The sequence below is a fragment of the Bufo gargarizans genome, chromosome 8, assembly GCF_014858855.1.
Source record: "Bufo gargarizans isolate SCDJY-AF-19 chromosome 8, ASM1485885v1, whole genome shotgun sequence".
Classification (NCBI taxonomy): Eukaryota; Metazoa; Chordata; class Amphibia; order Anura; family Bufonidae; genus Bufo; species Bufo gargarizans.
Window position 1 is genome coordinate 152,043,528 of NC_058087.1, and position 22,585 is coordinate 152,066,112.

The 22,585-nt window shown below is 45.4% G+C and overlaps 1 protein-coding gene across 1 annotated transcript; it reads right to left on the reverse strand.

The window, feature by feature from the left end:
- Window positions 1-885: 885 nt before the first annotated feature.
- RMI2 (RecQ mediated genome instability 2) lies at window positions 886-10,078 on the reverse strand. The gene is made up of 2 exons (XM_044304751.1): window positions 9,755-10,078; window positions 886-1,225 (listed from the first exon to the last, which is right to left on the reverse strand). Exons 1-2 carry the CDS (start codon window positions 10,047-10,049, stop codon window positions 1,071-1,073), a joined length of 450 nt encoding a protein of 149 aa, XP_044160686.1. The 5' UTR covers window positions 10,050-10,078; the 3' UTR covers window positions 886-1,070.
- Between the last annotated feature and the right edge of the window lie 12,507 nt (window positions 10,079-22,585).

The following is a 22,585-nucleotide window of genomic DNA, read 5'->3' on the forward strand; positions in this document are numbered from 1 at the left end:
CGCATCCGCACTTGCTTGCGATTTTCACGCAGCCCCATTCACTCCTATGGGGCCTGCGTTGTGTGAAAAACACACAATATAGAACATGCTGCGATTTTCAAGCAACACACAAGTGATGCATGAAAATCACCGCTCATGTGCACAGCCCCATAGAAATGAATGGGCCCGGCTTTGGAACTAAATACAGCTATGTTCAGACCACCTGTACCGCCGGATCCCCATCAGTATGGCTCAATCAGCTAGGATCATCTTGCAGCAGGAACACCAAGGGAAGAGATTTTGACTTCATTGTCCATGCTTTAAACAGGCCTCAAATTTTCGGGCCTACACCTCAGTAGATTTAGTCAGGTTATCTGCAAGATCAGCTGCCATTTCAAATAAAGCCCCATGTGTAGAAATACTCATGAGACTTTTTGTAAAGAATAATATCTACACGATGACGCTTGTACAGGCATAATTGCGACCTCTGGACACAATGTACAAAATCCAATAAACCAGCCTCAGTGCTCCCTGACTGCCAGTCACAATGAGTTACTGGTTTGGTTCCTCACATAGAAAATAAGATCATGTCAGCTTCTGAGGGGACATGGCTACAAAGGTCCTGTGAAGATTGAGATATTAGTGAGCCGTGACGATTAGTGAGCAGAGAACACAGAAAGTACATGTTACATCCACACAACTGCACTATCAATACCTTTTAGTAAAATGCGCTCAGTCCTCTGTTTGTATTCAGACCAGAAGGTTGCAGCGGTTTCCAGCAGAAAAAAGGCATCCGATCATCACAATTAAACTGTACTCCAAATATTGCTTAGGTGTTACTTTTGGAGAAAGAAAAAAACCCGACCTGGCTCTCCAGTAAGTCATACATGTGAAATGTGCCGGAGCTATACAAAGTTACATTGTTTATTCACCGTTTACAAAACATGACATATATACAGTAATTACATAAAGTGCAAAGGCTACACATGCTGATACTCAGCACCAAAGTTATTCCTCCAAAAAGGCACAGAAAGCCATGTTTTCTACAACACGGCCTCAAGCGTAGTTATTTTAATGTCACTATTCCACTATTAGCTGTATCTAACATTCATATGTAGATCCTCCACTTCGTATTTCCACATAGAACGGTGGACAGGATTTTCTGAGAGGTCACTGATCTTCACAGCACGAAGAATGGGCTCGGGGCTGCAGGATAATACAGTACCCATCACCATCACGTACTTTCCTTGAAGGGAAGGGAGAAAAAAATAAAATAATAATCATTGGGTAGATCCATAATTCAAGATTGGACAAAATACTGCAAATTAAGGCAGCTAGGTATGCAGTTTAGGGGTAATAGGAATAGAATTTCTAGGCACAAATTTCCGGGGATTTTTCCTGACCTAGGGTAATCAATGGTACCCTTTGATCCTACCAGAAAAGAAAAAGTCATCAGCCACTCCTCGTTTTAAGCCTACATCAGAGGTATACTGTAGGTCAGGTACATTTCTCAAAGTACAACGCCGACTGAAAGCTGTAAAGGATCCCACTATATAATCAGATGAGCTTAATATAATGCCTATAGGTTCTCTTTGTGAAACAAATCTATCCATGTGGTATATGTTCATGCAGGAAAGCAAAAAAAAATATAAAAAATAAAATATAAAATGTAGCATAGACTTACTCAGTATGACAGGCACACACAGTCCCTACAATGGGCCTATAGTATAAGTGCACCACCATATTGTCCCTAACGCTCATGGATCAACATGGAGGAAGAGGAAAAGGTGTGGTGTAAGCATATAGTTCTGAGAGGATGCTTCTAAGGCCTTATTCACACATTACATGTATCCACAGATTTTAAACACATCCATGTTTTTCCTCTGACCATGGGTCGGTGGAAAAACAATGGTGACATGCACTGCTTTGGTCACTGATGCGGCCCCAATACACCCATTGAAGCAGGGATGTGGGGACAGTTAGGGTACTTTCACACTTGCGGCAGAGGATGCCGATCAGTCTGACAAATGTATTGAAATACCGGATCCGTCTCTCCGGTGCCATCCGGAAAAACTGATCTGGTATTTATTTATTTTTTTGCATTTTTAAAGGTCTGCACATGCGCAGATTGGAAAACTGGATCCGTTTTGCCGGATCCGGCACTAATACATTTCAATGGAAATTAATGCCAGATCCGGCATTCCGCCAAGTGTTCTCAATTTTTGGCCGGAGAGAAAACTGCAGCATGCTCGGTATTTTGTCCAGCCAAAAAAGCAAGAGGGACTGAACTAATGCATCCTGAACAGATTTATCCTAAGGCTGGGTTCACACGGGCGTTGCGGGAAAATGTGCGGGTGCGTTGCGGGAACATCCGCGATTTTTCAGCGCGAGTGCAAAACATTGTAATGCGTTTTGCACTCGCTTGAGAAAAATCATGCATGTTTGGTACCCAAACCCGAACTTCTTCACAGAAGTTCGGGTCTGGGACCGATGTTCTGTAGATTGTATTATTTCCCCTTATAACATAGCTATAAGGGAAAATAGCATTCTGAATACAGAATGCATAGTAAACTAGTGCTGGAGGGGTTAAAAAAAATTATAATCATTTAACTCACCTTAGTCCACTTGATCGCGGCCCGGCATCTCCTTCTGTCTCCTTTGTTGAATAGGACCTGTGGTGAGCATTAATTACAGGAACAGGACCTTTGATGACGTCACTCCGGTCATCACATGGTACGTCACCATGGTAAAAGATCATGTGACGTACCATGTGATGACCGGAGTGACGTCATTAAAGGTCCTGTTCCTGTAATTAATGCTCACCACAGGTCCTATTCAACAAAGGAGACAGAAGGAGATGCCGGGCCGCGATCAAGTGGACTAAGGCGATTTTCACGCAACCCCATTCACTTCTATGGGGCCTGTCCTGCGTTACAAACGCAGAATATAGAGCATGCAGCAATTTTAAAGCATTGCAGAAGTGATGCGTGAAAAAAATGTACACAGCCCCATTGAAATGAATGGTGCCGGATTCAGTGCGGGTGCAATACGTTCACCTACCGCATTGCACCCGCGCGGAAATCTCGCCCGTGTGAACTCAGCCTAATGCATTCTGAATGGAGAGCAAACTGATCAGTTTTTTCCGGTATTGAGCTCCTGTGAGCTCTATTAGGTTGAATACACAAGGGATTAAAAGATCCCAGGTTCTAGCCCCCCAAGGGGGAAAATAGTTAAATAAACTGTAAAAACAAAAAAGAAAACCCACCAAAATCCCCCCCTTTCCCAATTTTACAAATAAATTATATAAGAAAATAAAATATTAGCAATCGCCACATCCAAATAGTCGAAACTATCAAAATATATCTCTTATGCTGTGAAAGCCATAAAATCAAAAAAATAAAAACTGCGCAATTAGCCTTTTTTTTGTCACCTTGTCCCCCCAAAAAATAGGATAGGACTTTTAGATTATGGGCTGGATGCTCCATAAAATGTGGAATGCACGTGGCTTTTATTGCGTTTTATTTTTTTTCGCGTGGTATCGAATGGTATAGAGTATCGCAATACTTTTTTACAACAACCCTACACAGGAGTGGTGAGAACTAATTATCTACCACAGGCATCCTCAAACTGCGGCCCTCCAGCTGTTATAAAACTACAACTCCCACAATGCCCTGCTGTAGGCTGATACCTGTAGGCTGTTCGGGCATGCTGGGAGTTGTAGTTTTGCAACAGCTGGAGGTCCGCAGTTTGAGGATGCCTGATCTATCACCACTAGAACACACTGCTTAAAGTGTAAGGACAGGAGAGAACACAGGAGTGGTGAGAACTGATTATCTATCACCACTAGAACACCCTGCTTATCACTAGCTATAGTATAAGGGACAGGAGAGAACACAGGAGTGGTGAGAACTGATTACCACCACTAGAACACCCTGCTTATCACCCATTTTGGTAAATAAGGGCCCTTAGATTGATAGAAAATAAATATATGTATGATTAAACATACAGGGGTCAGTATTGGGCCCTATTCTCTTCAATATATTTATTAATGATCTTGTAGAAGACTTGCATAGTAAAATATAAATTTTCGCAAATGACACTAAACTGTGTAAAGTAATTTACACTGATGAGGACTGTATACTACTAGAGGGACCTGGATAGATTGGAGGCTTGGGCAGAGAAGGTTTAACACTGACAAATGTAAAGTTATGCACATGGGAAGGAATAATGCAAGTCACCCGTACATACTACATGGTAAAACACTCAGTAACACTGACATGGAAAAGGATCTAGGAATTTTAATAAACAGCAAACTAAGCTGCAAAAACCAGTGTCAGGCAGCTGCTGCCAAGGCCAATAAGATAATAAGTTGCATCAAAAGGGGCATAGATGCCCGTGATAAGAACATAGTCCTACTACTTTATAAATCGCTAGTCAGACCACACATGGAGTACTGTGTACAGTTCTGGGCTCCTGTAAACAAGGCAGACATAGAGCTGGAGAGGGTCCAGAGGAGGGCAACTAAAGTAATAACTGGAATGGGACAACTACAGTACCCTGAAAGATTATCAACATTGGGGTTATTCACTTTAGAAAAAAGACGACTGAGGGGAGATCTAATTACTATGTATAAATATATCAGGGGTCAGTAGAGATCTATCCCATCATCTATTTATCCCCAGGACTGTGACAAGGGGACATCCTCTGCGTCTGGAGGAAAGAAGGTTTGTACACAAACATAGAAAAGGATTCTTTACGGTAAGAGCAGTGAGACTATGGAACTCTCTGCCTGAGGAGGTGGTGATGGTGAGTACAATAAAGGAATTCAAGAGGGGCCTGGATGTATTTCTGGAGTGTAATAATATTACAGGTTATAGCTACTAGAGAGGGGTCATTGATCCAAGGAGTTATTCTGATTGCCCGATTGGAGTCGGGAAGGAATTTTTTAATCCCCTAAAGTGGGGAAAATTGGCTTCTACCTCAGTTTTTTTTTTTTGCCTTCCTCTGGGTCAACTTGCAGGATGACAGGCCGAACTGGATGGACAAATGTATTTTTTAGGCCTTATGCACTATGTTAAAGGGGTTTGCCAAACATTTGTTTTACTGATGACCTATCCTCTGAATAGGTTATCAATATCTGAATGTTGGGAGTCTGATACCCGTGACCCCCGCCAATCAGCTGTTTAAGAAGGCACCAGCGCTCGCAGTAGCACCGCTGCCTTCTCTTAGCTCGCCAAGCACAGGTGTACATGTACATTGGCAGTGCTTGGTGTCGCAGCCCAGTCCCATTCACTTCAATAGAGCTGAGCTGTACCTAGGCCATGTAACACATTAATGTGACGTCACTGACCTAGGAAAAGCTGGAGAGCACCTACTGCGAGCGCCCCTGTCTTCTCAAACAGCTGATCAGCAGGGGTCCTGGTTGTCAGATACTGATGACCTATCCAGTATGTCTTTGTGGTGTGGGAGGGAACCAGAGTACCTGGAGGAAACCCACAGAAACACAGGGAGAACATTCATGCAGATGTTGTCCTTGGATTCAAACCTAGGACCCCAGCGCTGCAAGGCACCAGTGCTAACCACTGAGCCACCGTTCTGCAGTATGTCACAAGCAATTCTTTTTCTTGCAGGCTTCGCACGAATCAGGGCTCATGCACACGAATGTCTTTTGTTTCCGTGTCTGTTTTTTGCGGCCCATTTGCGGAACCATTCATTTCAATGGGGGCAAAAAAAAAATATAATAATAATAAAGAAATGACTCCATGTGCATTCCGTTTCCGGATGTACATTCCGCAAAAAATAAAACTAGAACATGTCCTATTATTGTTCACATTACGGACAAGTACAGGACTGTTGTATTAGGGGCCAGCTGTTCCGTTACGCGAAATACGGAATGCACACGGTAGTCATCGGTATTTTTTGTGGATCCGTGTTTTGTGGACCGCAAAATACATATGGTAGTGTGCATGAGCCCTCAGAGGTACAGTATAGGCTCACAGATTCCTGGTAAAATGGCCGATTGTATGAACTACAAGGCAGGCAGTGAAGGCATTCTGCAATTTAGATATGGACAAGATAATCTAATACCAGTTACAGAAAATAACTCCCATCGTACTCCTTTACTGGAAACTACTGCTCAGCTGTTTCCATAACTCCCATAGAAGTGAATGGAGAGAGCCGCATGCATGTGCAGAAAATCCATTATTCACTGCCTGGAGGAGGAGGCCATAAATGTCCAAATAGCTCTTTATAAGAAGGGCCAGCAACAGGAACCCGACACGAGTACATACACAGAACTATGAACAAGAGACACATGATATATACACAGTGTAAAACGGATGCTTTCCTGGAATTGCCTCGTCTTCTTATAAAAGGATGTAAATTCTGTGTAACACATGGAATTCATGGTTTCCAAACAACTCATCAAGGCCAAAGTCTGGTTTACAGCTAACAAGAAACAGAAAGCGAAAACCAGATCGTTATTAGAGGTTAAAAAAAAAAGCGTATAGTTATATCGTCCATACTGCTGCACTGCACGGATGAGGTTAAGAAAACAAGCGACAAAACTATAGAAAACACACACAAAAATATTAACCCTATCTTTGCAGCAGCTCCACACTTTAAAAGGGTTTTCCGAGATTGTGATACTAAAGGTCTATCCTCTCGATAGGTCATTAATATCAGATAAGTGGGGATCCGACACCCAGGACCCTGCCAATCAGCTATTAAAAGAGGCCGGTGCTCGGTGATTGGCACGGCCTCTTCCTAGGCCAGGTGACGTCACCGTACATCGGTCACATGGCCTTGTTACAGCTCAGCCCCATTGAGGGCTCATGCACACGAATGTGCGCTGCCTGTGCATTGGGGACTGCTAATTGCGGTCCCCAATGCACAGGCACTGTACGTGTGGCCTGCGCTGACTGATACAGACTCATTTAACTAGAATGGGTCAGGGATCCGTCTGCAACGCAAAAAAAAAAGAAAAAAAAGAAGTGATGTTGGTGCTGGGACTTGGACCCTTGCCGATGTGATAATAATTACCTATCCTGAGGAAGTCCCTGGTGACTGTAACCCCCATCAGCTGCCATTTTGGGAGTGCAGCGCCAGGAAGCAGGTAAGTGGACCTGCATGTAAACAATTAGGCATACTAAGGCTACTTTCACATTAGCGTTCAGGGCTCCGCTTGCGAGTTCCTTTTAAAGCTCTCACAAGAGGCCCCGAACGCATCCGAACTGCCCTAATGCATTCTGAGTGGATGCGGATCCGCTCAGAATGCATCAGTCTGGCACCGTCTGTCCTCCGCTCAGCAGGCGGACACCCGAACGCTGCTCAGAGGCAAACGGATGCGTCCAGACTTACAATGTAAGTCAACGGGGACGGATCCGTTTGAAGATGACACAACATGGCTCAATTTTCAAACGGATCCGTCCCCCATTGACTTTCAATATAAAGTCTGGACGGATCCATCTGGGCAACTTTCACACTTAGAATTTTTTCTAAACTATAATGCAGACGGATCCGTTCTGAACGGATCCCATCGTCTGCATTATAGGAGCGGATCCTAGTGGTCAAACCCTTGAAAGAAGGATTCTAAATTTCACTCCTACACAGGCAACTGGTGTACAATTTTCTAACGGACACCCAAACTGACCGGCCTTAAGGGGTGATCCCATGCTTACTGTAAAAAAAAAAAAAAAAATGAAAATTAGACTTTGCATAGTACAGGACAAAGCTAGAACCAGCCCTGTGCCTCACACGGATCCAGAGATCTCCCAATTCATTGCTTTGCTAGATTTATATCAAGCTGCAGCTCGGGGGGAGTGTCCTTTCTGCTGCAGCTCAGGGGGAGTGTCCTTTCAACTTGAATAAGTCCGTGATCCGTTCGCAACACACAAAAAAAAAAAAAACAAACAAGTTCTATTTTTTTGCGGTGCAGAGGAACGGAGAAAACCCCAGGGAAGCACTCCGTAGTGATCTGTGCCTCCTTTCCGCACTGCACCTTCCGGCTTGCAGACCCATTTAGCGATGGGGTGCAAAAACGTCCTGGGCCCGTATATTGTGGAACCACTGTTTGCAGGGCGCAATACGGGCACAGCCGTGCAATGGCCGCGTGCATGAGCGGAAATGTAGGAGGACATCTCCAGAACATCTAAAGGCTCTTTTACACTGGCTGATCAGCCAGATGTTGGCCAACAAGCGATTATATGGCGGTGTAAACGTTACGCTCCTTCATCGGCTAATAGGACTGTACGCGCAGACACCTAAATCATCTGTCAGCAGTTCTGTACCTATGACACTGTCTGACCTGTTACATGTGCACTTGGCAGCTGAAGGCGTCTGTGTTGGTCCCATGTTCCTATGTGCCCATATTGCTGAGAAAAATGATGTTATAATATATGCAAATGAGCCTCTAGGAGCAACGGGGGCGTTACTGTTACCCCTAGAGGCTCTGATCTCTCTGCACTTTCATTGACAGGGGCAGGCAGTGAAAACATCACCCCGTCAATCAAAGTGCAGAGTGATTAGACAGTTTTAGAGAGAGCAGAGCCTCTAGGTGTAACGGCAACGCCCTTGTTGCTCCTAGAGGCTCATTTGCATATATTATAACATCCTTTTCTCAGCAATGTGGACACATATGAACATGGGCCCACACAGACGCCTTCAGCTGCCAAGTGCACGTGTAACAGGTCAGACAGTGTCATAGCTACAAAACTGCTGACAGATGCCCTTTAGGGCTCTTTCACACTTGCGTTGTCCGGATCCGGAAAAACGCAAGTGAACTGAAAGCATTCGAAGACGGATCCGTCAGTGTTACTATGGCAGCCAGGACGCTATTAAAGTCCTGGTTGCCATAGTAGTAGTAGGGAGCAGTATACTTAACGTCCGTGCGGCTCCAGAATGACGTCAGAGCGCCCCATGAGATCATGTCATCCATGCGCGTGGGGCACCCTGACGTCACTCTGGAGCGCCCCGGGAGCCGCACGGACGGTAAGTATGCTGCTCCCCCCGCTCCCCACTACACTTTACCATGGCTGCCAGGACTTTAGCGTCCCGGCAGCCATGGTAACCATTCAGAAAAAGCTAAACGTCGGATCCGGCAATGCGCCGAAACGACATTTAGCTTGAGGCCGGATCCGGATTAATGCCTTTGTTATGTTATGTTACTAAGTCCTTGTATAGCGCTCTAGAGGAACTCAATCCTTTCAATGGGCATTCATTCCGGATCCGGCCTTGTGGCAAGTCTTCAGGATTTTGGGCCGGAGCAAAAAGCGCAGCATGCTGCGGTATTTTCTCCGGCCGAAAAACGTTCCGGTCCGGAACTGAAGACATCCTGATGCATCCTGAACGGATTTCACTCCATTCAGAATGCATTAGGATAAAACTGATCAGGATTCTTCCGGCATAGAGCCCCGACGACGGAACTCTATGCAAGTGTGAAAGAGCCCTTACACAGAAGAATAATGGAGGCCTCTGCAGCTGGCACACAACGATATAGGATAGAGGCACCTGCAGCAGGCATGAGGACTCGGGGGGCACCTGTAACTTGTACGTCATCAAGGAGGGCACAGTGACATAGAGGGTCACCTGCAAGTGACACACAGTGGGCACCTAGAGCTAGCACAAGGGTCTGGGGGAAGCTGGCACACAGGGTTTGCCCTCAGGAGCTCATAACTGGCATGCTATAAAGGTATGTGCTCCTCTACGGCGCGGAGAATGGGTGTAGTAGTTCCCTTGTACTTCTGTGCGTTGCCAGGCTCGGCAGACGTCAGCATACCTTGCTCCAGGCACGGCTGCCCCTTGGGCACCCTCTCGGCCCCGCACACAGTGAAGGTATGGGTGTCGTCAGTCAGGCGCAGGGTGGTCCCGCGCTCAGGCCGCACATGGATGACACTGCCCTGCATCCACACCACGCTGACCTCCAGCTGCCCGCCACCAGCAGGCCTCTCCAGCCAGAAGGACGGCGGCGCCCCCGGCCGCTTCTTACACTGCTTCAGCTGGGCCGCCAGCAGCTTCACCGGGGGAGAGCTGAACTGCGCGCCCCCTGACTGGACCATAGTCACGTCCGCCATGTGTAGTCCTAGCGCCGCTTAAAATTACCGCGCCGTATTCAGGGGAGGACTCACAAGAGCTCCCATTGCTCCCATGTACTTGTCTCTTGTTAGTGCGGCCGCCATTTTGTTGTAGACTGAGGTTCTTCTTATGCCTAGTACAACTCATTTTAGGATACGTTCACACCGTTTTTTATGTGCTGAAACTGCTTGCATTTCCTCTTGTTTTTTTTTTTTCATCCTGCCCATCTCAATAGGAACTTGGCATGGATTGCGCAGCCAGCGGTAAACAGTGAGAAGGCCATGGCGCTGCTGTCTGTTTCCATGGGCAACTAGGGTGATTTTGAAACACAAGCAATATTCAGGAGATTAACCCCAAATTATCTGGTGCCTTTTTTTGCTATTTATCCACAATCACATTCACTTTCTTGGTAAACATTTGTAGGTCACATAGAAATGGATTAGGTAAACAGCGCTATGAATGGTGGAGACGAGATTCTTGAGAAAGAATTAGGTGCTTTCCACAGATTTTATTTGTTATCGCATCTTTAAGTGCTTCCACCCACAAACAATGATTTAGGTGACCGCATGGAAGATTGTTTCACCTGATGAATGAGCGTCTCTTGTTCACGAGGTGATCGGCTGCACTTTTAGGCTACTTTCACACTAGCGTTTGTGCTGGATCCGACAGGGTTCAGCAAAAACACTTCCGTTACTGATAATACAACCATCTGCATCTGTTATGAACAGATGCGGTTGTATTATCTGTAACCTAGCCAAGACGGATCCGTCATGAACTCCATTGAAAGTCAATGGGGGACGGATCCGTTTTCTATTGTGTCAGAGAAAACGGATCCGTCCCTATTGACTTGCATTGTGGGTCATGATGGATCCATCTTGTTCCGCATCCCAGGACGGAAAGCAAACCGCTGCATGCTGCAGTTTCCTCTCCGGTATGAGAACGGGACGGAATGCATTTTGGAGCATTCCGTTTTGTTCAGTTACGTTTTGTCCCCATTAACAATGAATGGGGACAAAACGGAAGCGTTTTTTTTCCGGTATTGAGACCCTATGACGGATCTCAATACTGGAAAACATTAACGCTAGTGTGAAAGTAGCCTTACTCGGCAGATAATCAGCAACACTTGTCCCCGATAATCTGTCGGGCAGTGTAAAATGGCGGTGCTTTAGGTTGCGGCCACAAATCAAATTTTTTAATGTTATTTTTTAAATATTAAAGGAGTTCGCCACCTTTTCAACAAGTTTTGGCCCCCCCTCCTGATGGAACTGTGGCGGGAAGTATACTTACCTGCTTCCCGCCGCTTGGCTCTGGCTCCTTCCGTTTGTGGTGCTCCAGCCTACCCTTGTTAACTTCCGTCATGGAAGGGGGGGGTCACTCGTGCCACTGCAGCCAATGACTGGCCGATGTAGTGACATGTCCCTCAAGCGGCATGTGATCCAGTGACTGCTGCTGTGGCCAGTCATTGACTCCAGTGGCACATGTGACCCTTTTCCATGCTGGATGATAACAAGCAGAGACTAGAGCAACAAGAACTGAAGAATCTAGAACTGAGCATCGGGAAGCAAGTAAGTATTGTCACGGTAGGGAGCAGTGAACCCTGAACTACCTGTCCCACTGTTCTTACCTACTTGTGCGATCTGTCCTAGGCAGCGGCCTGCAACTGGTCGCCAGTCCCTTCCTAGATAAGTGTGGGGGCCTATAAGGCAAAAATCTAGTGACAGATCAACGAGTACACAAAGTAATAAGCAAAAACTAACTACCCCTGTCGAACCAGGAGTGACCAATATAAAGCAAATCAAAACCAATAAGACTAAGGCTAGGTTCACACCTGAGCGTTTTACACCGCGTTCCTACGCGCTGTAAAACGCTCAACAGGCAAAAACCAATGTTTCCCTTTGGGCATGGTTCTCACCTGAGCGTTTTACAGCGTGTACGAACGCGCTGTAAAACGCCCCAAGAAGTACAGGAGCTTCTTTAGGGCGTATTGTCGCGCGTAACACCTCTGTTTTTCATTGTACGCCTCTGTGGTCAATAGCAAGAACGCGCGTACGACGCACGTTTCCAAAATACAAAAACGCCCGAATACGCTCAGGTGTGAACCCAGCCTAAGTAAAAAAACTAGAAACATGGGGTCAAAACCAGAAGAGCAATCACAGCGCCCCAGAATCAGAAACGATAACAAGCGAGAAGTCATAACTAGGAGGCCACATCAACATCCAAATTGTCAGCCAAGAATCAGAGTTCACGGTCCAAGCAGGGTCAGAATAGAAGCAAAAGACGAGTAAGCGTATTCTAGGAGAAGACAGATCTGCTGGGCACAGGTTGCCTGTTTAAATAGGCCGCACTTCCTGGTCATGTGACACACATCACATGACTGATGACGTCGGTGCAGTGAACGTGTCATCCCCGCTTCTGATTGGCTGGTGCTTCCGGAACCAGGAAGCCCAGCCTTGTCATCCTGACAACAGAATGCTGGCAGCACTGCCTGCTGAGATGCGCGCCCGCCGGCAGAACGTGACAAGTATGCTTCACTCCACAGGTCTGGCAGGAGGAAGCCAAAACCTGTTCAAAAGATGGAGAAACCCTTTCAGGACGGACACTGCTTCTCGGTTTTGAATCCATTCTTTGTCTTGGCTCAAAAAGTGCATTAAAATTCTGAACGTGTGGCAGCACCCTCAGGGTGTATTCACCTCGGCAGGTTATACACTATGAGGTCCACAACCAAGAAATGTATGTCACTTCTACAAACCGAAGAACCAAAAACCACAGCATGGCAAACTATCTGCCCATGTCTAAACACCTTTAGTAGATTGTGATAAACATCCTGCATTACAGAATAGGTTCAGTTTCAGTGAGATTTAAAAGGGTTATCCCATAAATGTCAAATCTAAAAATCACATATAGTCCAGCACATGACAACCTCTTTCTAACAAAGCTAGAACCAGCCCTGTACCTCACATGGATCCAGAGATCTTCACATTCTTTGCTCCAATCGTTCTGCTAGATTTATTTCAAGCTTAGTGGGCATGTCTGTTCTCAGGGGTGTGTCCGTTCTCAGGGGCATGTCTGTTCTCAGGGGTGTGTCCGTTCTCAGGGGTGTGTCTGTTCTCAGGGGTGTGTCCGTTGTCAGGGGTGTGTCTGTTCTCAGGGGTGTGTCCGTTCTCAGGGGTGTGTCTGTTCTCAGGGGTGTGTCCGTTCTGCTGAAGCTGGTGGCAGTTGGATAGAACTGAGCATGTGCTTCCGTCTCAGTGAGCAGGACAGAGAAATAAAAAAAAGCAAACGGCGCTATACAGATAGATTTAATTGAATAACCCAGTACCTATAATCATTTTTTAATTACATGCAATTACAAAAGTATTCAGAAAACTGTAGAATATTTTTTGTGAGACAACCCCTTTAATTAGTTTTATGAAGCTCTTTACCTTTAGTAACTTGTGAATTAATTACTGTTATTACATAAATCTGGTGTAACCGTTCACTCCAATGCCAGGAAACGCTAACTGGAGATACCAGATTTTCTTGTTTAGTACTTTTTTTTCCCACAGCATCGATTGGAGCATAAAAATTACAGCGATTGTGGGATACAAGAGGCAGTAAATTTTAATTTACAGGGTTTTCCTTGCACTTTTATATTGATGGCCTCTCCACAGTATACACCCTTTATTAACATACTAACATATTGTTATTCTCCATATTGCTTCCTTTGCTAGCTTGATTCATTTGTCCATCACATTATAAACTGATCATTTCCATGGTTACGATCACCCTGCAATCCATCAGTGCTTGTGCTTACACACTATAGGAAAGAGCGCCAGCCTCTCTGGTGGCCGGGACTGTGGGAGTGCACATAGGCCGGCGCTTTTACTGCAAGCACGACCACCGCTGCCGGATTGCAGGGCGGTCATAACCATGGATACGAACAGTGTAGAATAGATAGAGGGAATGAATCTAGCCAGCAAAGGAGGCAATATGGAGAATCACAATACATTAGTAAGTGCCTTGTATTAACTTTCTCTACATGATAAATGCCATTTGCTGAAGTGATGATCTGTCAGGAATAGCTGTGACAGTGGTAGTGGACGGAGCAGGTTCCTGCAAGCGCTGCCCCCATTCATGTCAGTGCCAGCCCTTGCAGCTTTCCGTTGAAGGTATACTTATGTATAACGGAAAGCTCAAAACGTGGAGTGAACAAAGCCTAAAGGCCCCATACACGCTAGTATATTGCCAGCTGACCCGCCAAGAACAGCAGGTTCAGCTGATAGTTTAATATGTATAGCGAGTTCCCAACTCTCCCCCGACATCATTTGTAATTAATGAATATTTTCGTCAGATCCTTTTATTTTCCAGGTGATAAGCTGCCTCCAAAAATGTCTGGCAGCGGCTTTCTCCCCTCTCTCCATTAAATACACATCAACATTTGGCTGAGGAGAATGTGTATGAGGGAGTTGTAGGAGAGATAGCTCTGCTGACAGCTATTGAATGGCTGCCTTCAGTTTCCTTACTGTGGAATTGACCCTAGATCAGTGATGGCGAACCTATGGCACGGGTGCTAGAGGCGGCACTCAGAGCCCTCCCTGTGGGCACCCACATCCTGGAATAAGTCTGTGGTGTACCAATATGCCATAGACTTTTCCTGCCATTCAACAGTGCAGGGGGCACTATGAACAGCGCAGGCAGCGCACTGAATGTAGGCAGGCTATTATAGCTAAATGAGAAAGTACATGGAAGATACACTATACTGGACTGTAGTATTCAGGGTGAATTACCGTGTCGGCACTTTGCGATAAATAAGTGGGTTTTGGGTTGCAGTTTGGGCACTCGGTCTCTAAAAGGTTCGCCATCACTGGGTGTCTGGGAAATCAGATTGTGAGTCTCACTGGGGATAAGGACTGATGTGAATGGTGACAACTCTGTGCACTGCTGCGGAATACACAATAAATATTCTATACTTCACGTATTTTCTTCCATTTCAATCCTTCCTACTCTCCTAAAATAGGGGAGGTCATAGGGACATCATGGGGAATGAGGTCTCCCTTATTAACCTCTCAGGAGCCATGGCTTATTATCCCTGACCATTGGGGGAGAAAGGAAGTTGTCCTGCTGGAAATCGCCATACTTCTTTTTTTTTGTATTGGAGAAGTTTTAGGGAAAAGTCGTCACAGGTCCACATTTAACAACACATTTCACATTAAGATTTAAGATCAAACAGGGACAAATTATTTTGTTCGTAGTTGGTTAAAAAAAAGAGAAACAAAAATACTAAAATATTAAGTTTATTCAATGACCCAATGTGAATTTAATGAAATAGCGTACTCATAATGGGTCAGGTCACATTATGGTAAGTCATTCATTTCTCAAAGGATAAACCTCCTGAGCTGATGTTTCTTCATAGAAAAGTGCTCAAGTTAAAAATGAAACAAGGACATTTATTGTATTTTTATTCCAGACTCAGCAAGATGTGTACAAGATAGTCACCAGTGTATGAAACAGTTATCTAAGGACATCCATGGAAATTACAAGAGAACTGAGTAGCAGTTTTTGACCCTTACATGACGGCAGCAGAACCTACTGGTTCTCATGCCTCACTGGCAGCCATCAGTTCCCTCAAAGGGTGATGTTCCACATAGTACCACCACACGGCCAAGTGGTGGAGGATATGCAACTGGCTGCTCTTTGTTAATAGCCGTGGAGTTTAGGCAAAAATGGGGCCATTAAAGGGGTAGCTTAATATTTATGGCATTACGTTATATCCTACCTCTGGGACCTGCACCTATCTCAAGAATGGTGCCACATCTTACAACTGATGTGAATGGAGAGGTGGCTAAGCATGCAACGCTCTCTCTATTCACGTCTTTGGGAGTTTTGAAAATTGCTGAGCATGCCTACTCATCTAGTTTTAATAGAAGTAATTGGGGATAGTCGTACATGCGCAGCCACCTCCCCATACACGATAGCCGTGAGACGCCGCCTGTAACCAAGATTATGGGACACATGCCATAAATGTAGAGATGAGAATACCCGTTTAACAATCAGAAACAAGTTGATACTTTATTTCATTAACTAACTATGTGGACATGGGGCTTTAGGTAGTTTATGTGGGGCACCACCTTATAGCTCTGTTACTGCAGTAATGTAGGCTTCTGAGATACTCACTTGTATCACACCTGATGGAGGAGTACTAGTGATGCAGGAGTGGTAGTGATGGAGGAGTACTAGTGATGGAGGATTAGAGACGGAGGATTGGTGATGGAGGAGTCGTACTGATGGAGGAGTAGTAGTGATGAAGGAGTGGTAGTGAGGAAGGAGTACTAGTGATGGAGGAGTGGTAGTGATTGAGGATTAGAGATGGAGGAATGGTAGTGATAGAGGCGTGGTAGTGATGGAAGAGTCGTACTGATGGAGGAGTATTAGTGATGGAGGAGTGGCAGTGATAGAGGCGTAGTAGTGATGAAGGAGTGGTAGTGATGGAGGAGTATTAGTGATGGAGGAGTGGTAGTGATGAAGGAGTGGTAGTGATGGAGGAGTAGTAGTGATGGAAGAGTGGTGATGGGGAAGTGGTAAAGATGGAGGAGTAATGATGGAGGAGTGGTAGTGATGGAGGAGAGGTTATGGCCTACAGTATGATCTGAGATACTGCGCAGATTTGATAAAGTTCCTGCAAAATCACTGATCTTAGTAGTTGGAAACCCTAATAACCAAGACTTTGGAGGAGTGGAATTATTCTTTAAACTGAGTTTTCTGTTTTTGTGTGAAATTGTCTTTGGCCCTTAGATAGCGCAGCATAAACTGGTGACAAAATCCCTTTAAAGGGTCACTAAAAACGTTTGATATGTCATAGAGACATATCAAAAGTTGTGATCGGTGGGGGTCTTAGTTTAGACAAACCCCACAATCCCTAGAATAAAGGCAGATAAGCATGTGCATGTCACACTCTCCCTCCTGGCTGAATTAGATGAGCTCCATTAAAAGTCTATGGGCCCGTCTCGATTTCATTATCAGTAGTGAAGATAGAGAACGTGATTTGCACCTTCTCTACCCTCGTTCTAGAGATTTTGGGGGTCTCAGCACTCAGACCCCCACTGATCACAACTTTTGATATGTCTCTGTGACATAGAAAAGGTTTTGTGAAAAGTTTTTGACCCTTTAAAGGGGCTATTCAACCCATATAATGCCCCCCAAAATGCCCAGGCCCCCTCATACAGATCATACTTACCCCGCTCCCCAGCACCCGCGTAGCTCCTGATGCCGCACGGCTGCTACTGCATCTCCCCGTTGCTTGGATCAAAACATCCGGCAACGGGGTGGAGGTGGGGGTGCCAGCCAATAGCAGGCGCGATGGGAATGAGCCTCCCTAGCGTCACCCATGAGAGATGCAACGGCAGCCATACGGGCATCAGGAGCAACGCGGGTGCCGGGGAGCGGGGTAAGTATGATCTGTATTAAGGGCCCGAGCATTTTGGGGGGCATTATAGGGGTTGCATGACCCCTTAAGCTTCAAATGAGCACCAATCTTTTTATTCAACAAATATATATACTGTATATAGCCCATTTATAGATCAGATGGTCATTTCCTTGCCAGTAACTTGTCCAGCAGAGTGTACTTAAATGTCATTTCCAGCTCTGTACACAAACAATTCATAGTTAAGTTTACATTCAAATGCAAAAGAAAATATATATTTGCCCGCTGAGTATACAGCGTCTATAATAATAAGCCTTCACACTGAGCAGTGGAATTTCTTACTATTTTAGTGCATTTTGGGTTTAGTCTCAGACACATACTTTGGTGTTTGCATTGGATGCATGCCTCTTGAGTCTTGTCTTGTTTTTCCATTTTAGTGCTGAATAACTACATATTGCAGTCAACAGAATTTGTACTGAAATTTTATGTTCCCGATAAAGTTAATAACAGCATTACCCAAAAAACAGCAAGGAAGAAATCCACCTTAAAGTTTTTTTTCAGTCCTTTCATATTGACGGCCTTTCCTCAGATTGGCGGAGGTACTAGACCCCTATCAGCTGTTCTGCAGTAGCCCCAGCCATTGCTTAGTGGATGGAGCTGCTTACTGCAGGGCTGCTCCCATTGAAGTGACCAGCTCTTTCCACTAATCAATCGACGGAGCCGTGCACTTCGTGTGCCGGAGCTACTCCTGAACTGATCTGGAGGCATACGAGGTGTCTGACCCCTGCCAATCCCATATATCCTAGGGATAGGTCATCAGTTGTTAAATCCTTGAGAACGCCTTTAGGGATAGCATGGTGATTCAGTAATTAAGGGGTTTTGTCATCTGAGACATTGGTGACGTATCAGCAGGGCAGAGTACCCCCGTCTCAACGCCTTCTTCTATTAAAGACTGGTCCCTATCTGTAGACCTGTAGGCGCTCTGACTGCTCTACTTTTATACTTGTGTGGGGGTTTGCTCTGCTAGACAGGTTAGCGGACGCAGTATAGAGGCGAGGGACCAGGTTGTAAATCAAACTTCAGCGTATGCAAACGCATGTCATTTTTCAGACTGATCAGGCATTTTTCAGACTGATCAGGATCTGGATAAGTCTAAAAAATGCTTGATCAGTCAGAAAAATGCATTGCAATACCGGATCAGTTTTACCGGTGTCATCAGGCAAAACGGATCCAGGATTTATTTTTTTCTCATTTTTAAAGGACTGCGCATGCGCAGGACGGATCCGGAATTCCGCTATTTTAAATGCTGGATCCGGCACTAATACATTCCTATGGAAAACAATGCCGGATCCGGCATTCAGGCAAGTCTTGAGTTTTTTTCGCCGGAGATAAAACCGTTGCATGCTACGGTTTTCTCTTTTGCCTGATCAGTCAAAATGACTGAACTGAAGACATCCTGATGCATCCTGAACGGATTACTCTCCATTCAGAATGCATGGGGATATGCCTGATCAGTTCTTTTACGGTATAGAGCCCCTAGGACGGAACTCTATGCCGGAAAAGAAAAACGCTAGTGTGAAAGTACCCTAACACAGCAACACAAAACAATGTTTACCTGGAATCCTAGGTGTCAGTTCACACCCGGCTGAATGCTCAGCCACATAAACGTTCACTGGCAGGCTTCCAGGAGGCCTGCACGCCTGTTTTCAGTCTTCAGCCTTCAGCACAGAGGACTCCACATCTTCACTTTCACTGTCAGATGGAGGTAGATCCACACCACCTGATAGTGCTGACTGCTTTATAAGCCTGCCAAGACCCAGCACTTTTGACTACTCCCAGTAAAAGCCGTCCCGGATCAGCTTTACAGCCATACTAAACAGCTGAAGTGTCAGACTGCAAACAGGTGTGCAGGCCGCCTGGAAGCCTTCCAGTGAACTTTTCTGAGGCTGAGCATTCAGCCGGGTGTGAACTGACACCTAGGATTCCAGGTGAACATTGTTTTGTGTTGCTGTGTATGAACAAACACCAAGACTGTTATGTTTTGCTGAGTGTGAATAAAACACTGAAGTTTGATTTACAACCTGGTTTCTTGCCTCTATTCTGTGTCCGCTAACCTGGTGGAGGATGTTGGCGGTTCTGCAGTGAGGCTGGCCTGAAGGCCGAAAAGTTTTAGTTTTTTCCTGGCTCGGGTGTATGTCCTATATCAAGCCGGCAAGCTTATGACCCGTGTCCCCTGACAAAATGGAGGCGGTCGTGAAAGCCCTCATGGAGGCTAACTTGCAGCAGCAGGAGGCTAACAAGCAGCAGCAGGAACCCAACCAGCTGCTATTACAGCATGTGATGGCGTCACAAGCGGCAGAAGCGTCCCAGAACGTCCACGATGCACAGAAAGCTGTCCGTGCGGCTATGAGGGAGAAGTTACCCCGAGACCAATGGGCTGAGGTTGTTGCTCCGTTTCTGGCGTCTGGACCCCAGCAGGTGTTTTTTTGACTTATCAGATGATCAAGCAGTCGACTACCCGACTATAAAGGGTGAGATTCTGGCAAGACTGGGGGTGAATGTATTGGTCCGGGCCAAGCGGGTGCGTCAGTGGGAATTTACACCCGTATAAATCACTGAAGAAAGTGCACCAAACGGATATGCCACTGACTATACTAGCTGGTCATACAAGCAGATATTAAAAGCTGAAACTTTTGCCAATATATTCCTGTCAGGAAGATATCGAATTTACACCCGGCTGAATCCGCCAGACCCCAGTATTATGATCTGCTACACCGGTTGCAAAAATGGCTGCAGTCGGACACTTGAGAAAAAACGGCTCTTACCTCACTGAGGCCAGGAACCTCAGTGACACATACCAACCATCAATGACTGCCCCTTGTTCCTTCCTACAACAGTTTCTAACTGATCCAGAACCTTCTAATAGGAGGGATCAAGCACAGCCTAACAGAAACAACATTGCTGGTTATGGCTGTCAGTTTTGTCTTGTGTCTCAATACAAGTCAATGGGAATGACTAAGCAGTTTCCAGACATAACCATCTAACAGAGCTAAACCAGATGGTCAAAAGTTCACTGTGTCGTTTTTTCCCTCTAAATCTTAGCTTTGCCTAGTCCCTCATGGAAAATTATTTAATTTTTTTAGCTCACAGACTGTAAAGTCCCAAAGTCTTTCAGTATTAGCTGGCTGTGCCCTAAGCTTGTCCACAGTGCAGGGCAGATAAAGTGCAAATCAACAGGATATATTACAACAAACATAAAACGGCATAAAACAGTATAAGTGTAAACTATGGCATAAATCATAGTGCAAGTTAACCATTCAAAGTGCAATAAAGTAGGGAGTTGATGGCTTTGCACAGCAGTAATAGGGGCAAATGTCCACAAACATCCAGACTCCAAAGGACCCTTGCTCCAAGCCACTACGTGTATAAACCTAACACATGAATTGCTGGTAAGCATCAATACAGTCCTAATCTTCTACCCATTCAAATAATACCGGCGCTGAAAATATGATTATCTATCTATCTTATATCTAATGTTAATCTATTTATCTAAGGGTACGGCCACGACCACTCAGGTTTTCTGATGTAGTTTTGGAAGCCAAAATTAGGAGTGGATCATAAAAGGACAGAAAGTATAAAGGACAGATATGCCTTCTCTATTTTTATTTTTTATTCATTCCTGGTTTTCGGTTCCAGAACTCCATCTGGAAACCCGACGTGTGGCCCTGCCCTAATATCTATCTATCTATAAAAAACAAAAAGCAAAAATAAATAAAATAAAAAGCAGCACACAGCAATGAGGGTGCAAATCCTTCAATATGGACCAGAGACCAAGGTCCGCTCAATAGTAGTAGAAAAAAAGGCAGGACTCCAATATAACGTGAAAAAAGTGGATGGTTTATTAACCCATCTAGCAGCAACGTTTCAGCTCTACTCAATGGAGCCTTTGTCAAGCTGTTATATTGGATTGTTGTCTTTTTTTCTACTATCTATCATCTGTAGGGATGAGCGAACTCGAACTGTATAGTTCGGGTTCGTACCGAATTTTGGGGTGTCCGTGACACGGACCCGAACCCGGACATTTTCGTAAAAGTCCGGGTTCGGGTTCGGTGTTCGTCGCTTTCTTCGCGCTTTTGTGACGCTTTCTTGGCGCTTTTTGAAAGGCTGCAAAGCAGCCAATCAACAAGCGTCATACTACTTGCCCCAAGAGGCCATCACAGCCATGCCTACTATTGGCATGGCTGTGATTGGCCAGAGCACCATGTGACCCAGCCTCTATTTAAGCTGGAGTCACATAGCGCCGCCCGTCACTCTGCTCTGATTAGCGTAGGGAGAGGTTGCGGCTGCGACAGTAGGGCGAGATTAGGCAGATTAACTCCTCCAAAGGACTTGATTAACTGATCGATCTGCAGCTGTGGATCATTGAGCTGCTGATCCTCAATTGCTCACTGTTTTTAGGCTGCCCAGACCGTTTGTCAGTCACATTTTTCTGGGGTGATCGGCGGCCATTTTGTGTCTTGTGGTGCGCCAGCACAAGCTGCGACCAAGTGCATTTAACCCTCAATGGTGTGGTTGTTTTTTGGCTAAAGCCTACATCAGGGTGAAGCTGTCACACCAAGTGCATTTAACCAGCAATAGTCTGTTCATTTTTTGGCCATATACAAAATCAGGGGCAAGCTGCGCCTGTCACCAAGTGCATTTAACCCTCAATGGTGTGGTTGTTTTTTGGCTAAAGCCTACATCAGGGTGAAGCTGTCACACCAAGTGCATTTAACCAGCAATAGTCTGTTCATTTTTTGTCCATATACAAAATCAGGGGCAAGCTGCGCCTGTCACCAAGTGCATTTAACCCTCAATGGTGTGGTTGTTTTTTGGCTAAAGCCTACATCAGGGTGAAGCTGTCACACCAAGTGCATTTAACCAGCAATAGTCTGTTCATTTTTTGGCCATATACAAAATCAGGGGCAAGCTGCGCCTGTCACCAAGTGCATTTAACCCTCAATGGTGTGGTTGTTTTTTGGCTAAAGCCTACATCAGGGTGAAGCTGTCACACCAAGTGCATTTAACCAGCAATAGTCTGTTCATTTTTTGGCCATATACAAAATCAGGGGCAAGCTGCGCCTGTCACCAAGTGCA

Coding starts and splice junctions, on each gene's coding strand:
- RMI2 (XM_044304751.1), bottom strand. CDS start 10,049: ATGGCGGACGTGACTATGGTCCAGTCAGGGGGCGCGCAGTTCAGCTCT. Junction 1,226..9,754: donor GCAGCCGTGCCTGGAGCAAG/GTATGCTGACGT, acceptor CTTCCCTTCAAG/GAAAGTACGTGATGGTGATG.